The sequence below is a fragment of the Pagrus major genome, chromosome 7 (genome assembly GCF_040436345.1).
Source record: "Pagrus major chromosome 7, Pma_NU_1.0".
Taxonomy (NCBI): Eukaryota; Metazoa; Chordata; class Actinopteri; order Spariformes; family Sparidae; genus Pagrus; species Pagrus major.
The window spans coordinates 470856-480855 of NC_133221.1; the positions used below are offsets into that span (position 1 = coordinate 470856).

The following is a 10000-nucleotide window of genomic DNA, read 5'->3' on the forward strand; positions in this document are numbered from 1 at the left end:
TGTCTCTCTCTCTGTCTGTCTCTCTCTCTGCCTGTCTCTCTCTCTGCCTGTCTCTCGTCCACAGTATGAGAGTCAGACATCGTTTGGATCCATGTACCCAACACGTATAGAGGGGTAAGAACACCTGTCTGTCTGACTGTCTGTGTCTTTTCAAGTACTGTATGCTGTCAGAGTGAGACCTGTCTGTCTCTCATGTGTCTGTCTGTCTTTCAGAGCGACCCGGCTGTTCTGTGATGTGTATAACCCTCAGAGTAAGACGTACTGTAAGAGGCTGCAGGTTCTGTGTCCTGAACACTCCAGAGACCCAAAGGTCCGTCTGTCTCTCTACCTGCTGCTCCTCAGAACATCTGAGACCCATCTGCTGCGGACATGGACTAACCACTGTCTGTCTGTCTGTCTGTCTGTCTGTATGTCTCCCTGCCTGTCTCTCTCTCTGTCTGTCTGTCTCTCTCCCTGTCTGTCTGTCTGCCTCTCTGTCTGCCTGTCTCTCTCCCTGTCTGTCTGTCTGCCTCTCTGTCTGCCTGTCTCTCTCCCTGTCTGTCTGTCTGTCTCTCTGCCTGTCTGTCTGTCTGTCTCTCTCCCTGTCTGTCTGTCTGTCTCTCTGTCTGCCTGTCTCTCTCCCTGTCTGTCTGTCTGTCTCTCTGCCTGTCTGTCTGTCTGTCTGTCTCCCTGCCTGTCTCTCTCCCTGTCTCCCTGCCTGTCTCTCTCTCTGTCTGTCTGTCTCTCTCCCTGTCTGTCTGTCTGTCTCTCTGTCTGCCTGTCTCTCTCCCTGTCTGTCTGTCTGTCTCTCTGCCTGTCTCTCTCTCTGTCTGTCTGTCTCTCTCCCTGTCTGTCTGTCTGTCTCTCTGTCTGCCTGTCTCTCTCCCTGTCTGTCTGTCTGTCTCTCTCCCTGTCTGTCTGTCTGTCTCTCTGTCTGTCTGTCTCTCTCCCTGTCTGTCTGTCTGTCTCTCTGTCTGTCTGTCTCTCTCCCTGTCTGTCTGTCTGTCTCTCTGTCTGCCTGTCTCTCTCCCTGTCTGTCTGTCTGCCTCTCTGCCTGTCTGTCTGTCTGTCTGTCAGGTCCCAGCAGACGAGGTGTGCGGCTGTCCTCTGGTTAAAGACGTCTTCGAGCCGACAGGAGAGTTCTGTCGCGTGTCAAAGAGGAAGTGTAACAAACATTACTGCTGGGAGAAACTCCGCCGGGCCGAGGTCGACCTGGAGCGAGTCCGAGTGGTACCACCCCAAACTTTATTTACACCACACTTTATTAACACCACACTTTATTAACACCAAACTTTATTTACACCACACTTTATTAACACCAAACTTTATTTACACCAAACTTTATTAACACCAAACTTTATTAACACCACACTTTGTTAACACCAAACTTTATTTACACCACACTTTATTAACACCACACTTTATTTACACCACACTTTATTAACACCACACTTTATTTACACCACACTTTATTAACACCAAACTTTATTTACACCACACTTTATTAACACCAAACTTTATTTACACCACACTTTATTAACACCACACTTTATTAACACCACACTTTATTTACACCAAACTTTATTGACAACACAGTGATGGACACAACCTGACCCTGTCTGTCTCTACCTGTCTGTCTACCTGCCTGTCTCTCCACCTGTCTGTCTCTCAGTGGTATAAGCTGGATGAGCTGTTCGAGCAGGAGAGGAATCTGAGGACAGCGATGACGAATCGAGCCGGTTTATTGGCTCTGATGCTGCACCAGACCATCCAGCACGATCCAATCACAACAGACCTGCGCTCTGCCAAGGACAGGTAGACAGGCAGGTAGAGGCAGACACGTAGACAGACAGACAGACAGGTAGAGACAGACAGACAGACAGGTAGAGACAGACAGGTAGACAGAAAGACTGACAGACAGACGATCAGACTGAGAGACGGACGCTGAACTGTCATTAAACATACTCAACTTAATATCTGCCGGTCAGGAGAGAATGATGACCAGACACTGAGGTCACAGCGATGAGGTCACAGTGATGAGGTCACACTCGGGTGAATGAAATGTGATTACATGTTTATTAATAATGTGAATATTTTATATCCACGACCAGTGTTTTGATTCTGTTTTTATATCGTTTTATTCCTCCTCCAGTACTACACTACCCATAATTCCACCAGTCAGAGATGTTACTGTTGCTATGGCGATGCACTGACTGAACACTACAGTTTTTAAATCAATAAGAAATGACGAAATAAATGATCACATGAATTCATACAGAAAGAAAATGTGATTTATGATGCAATAAATGTTTCAAACCAAGCTCATTATTATTATTATTATTATTGTTGTTGTTGTATGTGATGTTTTAAAATCATAGTGAGTTTAGTGTGATTGTTATTTACTGCAGACAGATAAATAACTGTATTAATCATAAAATAAGTCAACATGAAGAAACACAAAGAATAAAATAATAATAATAATAATAATAATAATAATAACAGATGAGCAGTGTTTATTTCTCTCTTGACAGCTGAATTGTTTGATTTGATTTTCATCATAAAAGTTTGAAGTTTAACTGAACAAATCGAGTCAAACTGAGCTGAAACTTTTATTGTGAAAGGAACAGAATCACAGCTGATCTTTTTAAAACATTACGTCATATTTTCACTGTAAAATCTGCATTTATTGATCTGATTGTTTATTTCATATTGAACACTTAAAAATAATAAGAACACGACATGCAGCTGAAACTTTAATACGTTTGTGTTTCTTGTTTTTTATCCGGACGTTCTTCTCGTTCTTTTATCATTTTGTATCTCTGTCATTTTTATATGTTTTAAAAACTATTTGATGGTTTCATGTTGTTGTTGTTTACAAACTGATGTTTCATTAAAACTGATGATGTTTTATTAAACAGCTTCTCTATTTGTGGAGATGATGAAAACATTTCTGACATGATGATGTTTGTCATTAAAACTGGAGCTGGACACACGACGTCACTCTGAACCAGAACTCTGAATGTGTCTGTATGAAATGAAATCCTCCAGATTCTGAGACGAATCTTCACGTTTAGTAATGAGGCTACGTATAAAATCTGATATTAAAAAACAAAAACATATTTTACAAAAGAACTATTGATGGGAACTGGACATTATTTTATTTTTCTAATCAACAGGAATCACAAATTATTTGAAATCCAGTCTGAACCCGTTTCAACACATGTTCGGGCTTTATGTCTAGAAAACACTTAATTGTTATCAGTATTCATAAAGATGTGATGATTACATATAAGTTTAATATAAACATGAGAACAGACAGTTTTGTTGTGATTAAAAGAGTTTTGTAATTATGAGATAAAGATGATGTAACTGAATTAAATATCTTTAATGATATCATCAGTTACTGATTTCAGGAACAGGTTTCATTGAGCAACAGACAGAAGGTGAGCTGCAGGTTCAGAGGTCAGAGGTCATGAATGATGTGACACACGTGTCAGCTGGACTCTGGTTCTGGTTCTCACTGGCTGTGTCCAAATTCAGGGGCTGCATCCTTCAAGGACGCGGCCTTTGCGGCCCACGGAGGCCGGGTCCGTCGGAGAGACCTTGAAGGCCACGCCCACCGCTGTTAAATGGGTCGGTCCAGCCTTCGGAGTGTTTCCTGGTTGCGTCACCAGGTGTTCATGCATTAAAGTCTGTTTTGGTTCAAATCTATCAAACGTGTACATTTATTTGTGTGTGTAAAATGTGTCAAATCTGAATTGAATCATCAACATTACAAAATAAACATGAACCCATTGGTGAATAACAACTATATTTACCACAGCAGTACCAGCGTCACGTGTTTTAACTGAAAGTTAAACTTCGGAGGTTTTATAGTCTCTTGTAGTTTAACACATCTGGCGTTGGATGTTCAAATGAGTAAAAACCGAGTATAAACCCATTACTTAAATTTAAATGTCATGTCTGCGCCACTTGATGTCGCCATTTTCTCTTGCTTCCTCTTCTGTTTCGGGACTGAGCGGCGGTGCGTCCTGCAGAAAGAGGGAGAGGCCGCACGTGAAGGAGCCTTCGCGCGGCGTTGTGACGTAATTGGCCTTCAAACGCGCCCTCGAGGGCCGCAGCAGCTGAAGAAGAGCACTCTTTATATGTCTATGTGGGACACAGCTGCTGTTCGCTCATGTTGCCGAGTGATGTGACAGATCTGATGACGTCATTCGGTGGCGCCGCCGCCCTGCTCGACGACGTCACGTGTGTGCGACAGACAGTTGTGTTCAGTTGGCGCTCAGAGAGAAAAACAGAAGAAGAAAACAAGCTGCTGTGAGTTCATAAGAAATACTTCCTACTGCAGGCTAACAGGCTAACGGCTTAGCTAACACTGACGGTTTAAACTGTCAGAGACTGGTCCTGGTCCGGGTCCTGGTCCGGGTCCGGGTCCTGGTCCGGGTCTGGGTCCGGGTCCGCTGCTAATTCCTGTGTATGTCGTTCGTCCTGAGTGACTCGGTGTTTCTCTGAGTTAGAACTGAACATGTGTGTTAATAGGCTCGTTCGAGATGAGCAGGCCTGCGCAGCATCGATCACCGGCCCCGAACCCGAACCCGAACCCGAACCACCGCCGGTTAGATTTGTGTCCGACTTGATCCCGACTTGCTCTGACGTCATGCACGCGCCGGCAACGATAACCTCACGAGATGAAGGCGGCCGCAGTTTTAGAGCCAGGCGCCGCAGGGCATGATGGGAGACGCCTGGCTGTCGCCTGATCAGAGAGCTGATTGGCTCTTAGTGAGGACTACATATATATTTAATGCTGGATTATATGAATCTCATGCTGTGCAATGAAGGTTTAATCTGTTAACAAACAGATTTTGTGTGGTTGATAATAATAATAATAATAATAATAATAATAAAGGTCATTTATATAACACGTATCAAAACGAGCAATCAGTGCTTCACAAGGCAGACAAAAAGAACAAAGGATAGAATACAATGGCAGATACACACATATTCCCACATATATACTGTATATAATTACAAATATAAATACATCAATAAATAAAGATTATAAAACCTTTGCTGCTCGTCCTCCCCATGTGCAGCCTGTATATGCAGCTGTGAGAACCTTTGGACTGTTAATTCAGTAGTTCAGTTTCTTACATTTAAGGATTGTATGATTTATAAATGACAGTGCATACGCAGTTTCTTCAGCCACAGCTCTCCAAACGTGTTCTGCAAACTACAGGTAGCCTACAGGTGGATCCAACAGGTGGATCCAACAGGTGGATCTAACAGGATGTAAATGTTTCTGTGACTTCCTGTATTTTCTTTGATGGCGGCTGGAAACTGTCAGCGCCCCCTGCTGCTGCCGCCTGGACTCGTCCACCTTCCAGGTGAGGCGCAGTTCATCTCGAACGAGCCTACTGAAACATTCAGGTTGGAAACATCGCGATAACTCGCTGTAATACAGTCGCTGACGTAGTGCACACCTGGTTATCGATTATTGATTGATGCAGGTGACTGGTTCTGTTTGTATTACTCAGTTATCTATACTGTCATCTCACGGCTCATTTTAATACTCGGATACTTTGAGTTGTTGCTACAGCAGCAGATTTAATTTCTGATCAGTGTTTATAAAACCTTAGTCTTGTAAAGTAACTAGTAACTAAAGCTGTCAGGTGACTGTAATGGAGTAAAAGGAGTCCAGATGTTGGACAGATGTGACTCACAGACTCATCAGGTGTTGAGCTGATTCTTCTTCTCTGGTCCAATAAGTAGCTGCTCCTCTTCATCACACACGTTTCTTAATGTAGAGTCAGTTGTTATTAAAGTTGGTGATCAATGAATCATTTCTGATCACTTATCAATCAAAGAAAGTCTCCAGTTATATTTCACACTGAACTGAATTCACGTCAGCTGAACTGAGACGGACTGGATGATTGATCAGCTCATGAAGACGATGATCAGCAGGTTGATCAATACTGATGAGTGTGAGCTGCAGTGTGCCCGACACACACACACACACACACACAGCTGCATCAGTTACAGGTGTTTCTGATCACTGTGTACACGTTTATCTGTATCTACTAACACTAAATAACATTTGATAAACAATAGTACCCATAAAATATTTGGATTCATTTGGAACTTTGTAAACCGGAGACCTCACAGATTATAAACGAGCTGAGCTGCTCCGTTTCTCCTCGTGAGCCTCCGTCACACACTCCGTCAGTCTGTCATTCAGCGAGGCCTTCAACGTGTCACTCATGTACTCTGAGGTTAGTCTCTACTGTGATGAATGTAAAGGTGCTGAATGCCGAAGGTCTGCAAGGCTGTAATTGCTGCAAATGGAGAATTCTTTGACGAAAGCAAAGTTTGAAGGACAAAATTATTATTTCAAATGAAAATCATTATTTCTAACCTCGTCAATGTCTTGACTATATTTTCAACTCATTTGATGAATAAAAGTGTGAGTTTTCATGGAAAACATGAAATTGTCTGGGTGACCCCAAACTTTTGAACGGTAGTGTATATATAAACTATATATATATATATATATATATATATATATATATATATATATATATATATATATATACAGTATCTCAGAAGTGAGTACACCCCTCACATTTTTGTAAATATTTTATTATATCTTTTCAATGACACTTTGCTACAATGTAAAGTAGTCAGTGTACAGCTTGTATAACAGTGTAAATTTACTGTCCCCTCAAAATAACTCAACACACAGCCATTAATGTCTGAACTGCTGGCAACAAAAGTGAGTACACCCCTAAGTGAAAATGTCCAAATTAGGCCCAATTAGCCATTTTCCCTCCCCGGTGTCATGTGACTCGTTAGTGTTACAAGGTCTCAGGTGTGGATGGGGAGCAGGTGTGTTAACTTCTCTCCTACTGGTCACTGTAAGTTCAACATGTCACCTCATGGCAAAGAACTATCTGAGGATCTGAAAAAAAGAACTGTTGCTCTACATAAAGATGGCCTAGGCTATAAGAAGATTGCCAACACCCTGAAACTGAGCTGCAGCACGGTGGCCAAGACCATACAGCGGTTTAACAGGACAGGTTCCACTCAGAACAGGCCTCGCCATGGTCGACCAAAGAAGTTGAGTGTACGTGCTCAGCGTCATATCCAGAGGTTGTCTTTGGAAAATAGACGTATGAGTGCTGCCAGCATTGCTGCAGAGGTTGAAGGGGTGGGGGGTCAGCCTGTCAGTGCTCAGACCATACGCCGCACACTGCATCAAATTGGTCTGCATGGTTGTCGTCCCAGAAGGAAGCCTCTTCTAAAGATGATGCACAAGAAAGCCCGTAAACAGTTTGCTGAAGACAAGCAGACTAAGGACATGGATTACTGGAACCATGTCCTGTGGTCTGATGAGACCAAGATAAACAGATGGTGTCAAGCGTGTGGCGGCAACCAGGTGAGGAGTACAAAGACAAGTGTGTCTTGCCTACAGTCAAGCATGGTGGTGGGAGTGTCATGGTCTGGGGCTGCATGAGTGCGGCCGGCACTGGGGAGCTACAGTTCATTGAGGGAACCATGAATGCCAACATGTACTGTGACATACTGAAGCAGAGCATGATCCCCTCCCTTCGGAAACTGGGCCGCAGGGCAGTATTCCAACATGATAACGACCCCAAACACACCTCCAAGACGACCACTGCCTTGTTAAAGAAGCTGAGGGTAAAGGTGATGGACTGGCCAAGCACGTCTCCAGACCTAAACCCTATTGAGCATCTGTGGGGCATCCTCAAACGGAAGGTGAAGGAGTGCAAGGTCTCTAACATCCACCAGCTCCGTGATATCGTCATGGAGGAGTGGAAGAGGATGCCAGTTGCAACCTGTGAAGCTCTGGTGAACTCCATGCCCAAGAGGGTTAAGGCAGTGCTGGAAAATGGTGGCCACACAAAATATTGACACTTTGGGCACAATTTGGACATTTTCACTTAGGGGTGTACTCACTTTTGTTGCCAGCAGTTCAGACATTAATGGCTGTGTGTTGAGTTATTTTGAGGGGACAGTAAATTTACACTGTTATACAAGCTGTACACTGACTACTTTACATTGTAGCAAAGTGTCATTTCTTCAGTGTTGTCCCATGAAAAGATATAATAAAATATTTACAAAAATGTGAGGGGTGTACTCACTTTTGTGAGATACTGTGTATATATATATATATATATATATATATATATATATATATATGCAGTAGATGTTATGCTTTGTTTTATTTTGTTAATGTTCATTGACGTTGTGTTTCACTGGCTCCAGCCGCTGTTATTATAAACTCTGACAGTTTGTCTTCTGTTGTTTAATGCAACATGTTGATACAGAATCTGTCTCTGTCTGGACTGTGAGGCTCTGAGGTGGGAAATGAAACAGTCACTCATGACTTGTTGTGTAGTTGTGTAGTTGTGTGTTGTGATAATAATGTTGCTGCTCCGACTGTCGTCCTTCAGCTGGATCAGAGATGTCGTCTGGACCTTCAGATCCTCCAGGATCTGGACTGAAATCAGTCAGAAGATCTCCTCGTCTGTCTCCACAGGTTGGTCATGTTGTCATGGTGATCTAAACAAATAACAAAAATGATATCTGTATCATTATTATTTTTATTATTATTATTATTATTATTATTTTTATTATTATTCTTATTGTTCTTCTCCTTTTTTCTTTTTTGTTGTTTTGTTTAGTTTTTTGGGGGTTGAATACAAACTTTATATAATTCTATAATTTATTATAACGTCATGATTTTAATTCGAAATCGATTAAAATCAACTTTCAGTTTTCATCATTAGAGTAAATTCAAAGGCAGAATAAAAGAAAAAACACTAGCTTAGCGTTAGCCTGCAGCTGCCTTAGCGTTAGCCTGCACTAAGGTAGTGCAGCGTCACTTCCAGACTCTTCTCTTGTGTGATGAACACAATCAGCGGACATGTTGGTTTATTTTTCTTATTCAGAGATCCTTTATTGATGTGTTTGTGAGGAGGGTTCACTCTGGACAGATTAGAGAAACTGAACTTTGTAACAAACTGAATTTCTCTCTGTTGTAGTTTCTTGTTGAGTCACTGAAGGCTGCTGTTTGCTGTTTGCTGTTGGTGAATATTATTTGAACTTGTGAAAAAGACAGCAGGAGAAAGTGGAGCTGTCTGTGTAAAGAAGACATAAAGCACTGATCTGTTGATCTTTACTGACCCACATGTGACTCTAACAATGACAAAAACGTGTTTAAATCAAAAATCTAATCAAATCGTGACACTTAAAAATAAAAGACAGAATGTTTGAAATATATAGTTTAATAACAGTGACCAGACGTGAGCAGAGGTTCACGGTACAGTAACACCACTGAACCCTGGAACCTGCATATCTTCAGACACACAGCAGGAGTTAAACATCAACAGGAGGTCAAAGGTCAGTCAGGAGGATTTTACTCCTCTCATATTATAATAAATGTAATGTGGTTTTAAACACTGAGGCACTTTCTGTCTCTTGGTCTTGGACTCGTTGAGACGCTGCAGAGCTTAGCTGGTTGTCCTCAAACGTCCCGAACATGAAGACGACATGAGGACTGTGCTGTTGATCATTACTGCAGCTGTCAATCATCTTCAGGCGGAGTTTGACGTCACACAGTTCCCTGTTAAAAGATGAAGGTTCAAACTCCGTCCATCTCTCCTGTCCTCTGTCCTCTGTCCTGCTGTTGTCTCCTCGTCTTTATGTCAGGTGTGTGTCTGTCTGATGCTGAGCGTCTTCAGCAGCCTTTAAACAAACTGTTTGTGCTCTCAGTGCAGTAAAGGAGGACAGGAGGACAAGAAAGGAGGACACAGTCTGCAGGAGGTGAAGAGGAGAGGAAGGATGGAGAGGAGCAGAGACGAAGAGGAGGAGGTGAACGACAGGCTGAAGACGCTGGTGAGTCATCAGGACGATTCAGATCCGCTGAGACCACTCAAATAACCCTGTGAGATAATGTGTGTGTGTGTGTGTGTGTGTGTGTGTAGGATCTGTCCTGTAGGTC

The 10000-nt window shown here is 42.5% G+C and overlaps 2 protein-coding genes across 2 annotated transcripts in view; both read left to right on the forward strand.

The window, feature by feature from the left end:
- Positions 1-3695, forward strand: part of cxxc1a (CXXC finger protein 1a) — a 23987-nt gene extending 20292 nt beyond the window's left edge. The window contains 4 exon segments of the mRNA XM_073469909.1: positions 65-114; positions 214-310; positions 1057-1209; positions 1652-3695. Coding sequence (XP_073326010.1) covers positions 65-114; positions 214-310; positions 1057-1209; positions 1652-1798 — 447 coding nt within the window. The 3' untranslated portion in view covers positions 1799-3695.
- Positions 3696-4206: 511 nt separating this feature from the next.
- Positions 4207-10000, forward strand: part of hdac6 (histone deacetylase 6) — a 25102-nt gene continuing 19308 nt past the window's right edge. Inside the window, exons 1-4 of the mRNA XM_073469908.1 lie at positions 4207-4296; positions 8451-8536; positions 9772-9894; positions 9984-10000. The exon at positions 9984-10000 is cut by the window's right edge and continues 69 nt beyond it. Of these exons, the coding sequence (XP_073326009.1) occupies positions 8462-8536; positions 9772-9894; positions 9984-10000 (215 nt within the window). The 5' untranslated portion in view covers positions 4207-4296; positions 8451-8461. The remainder of the gene's footprint in view (positions 4297-8450; positions 8537-9771; positions 9895-9983) is intronic.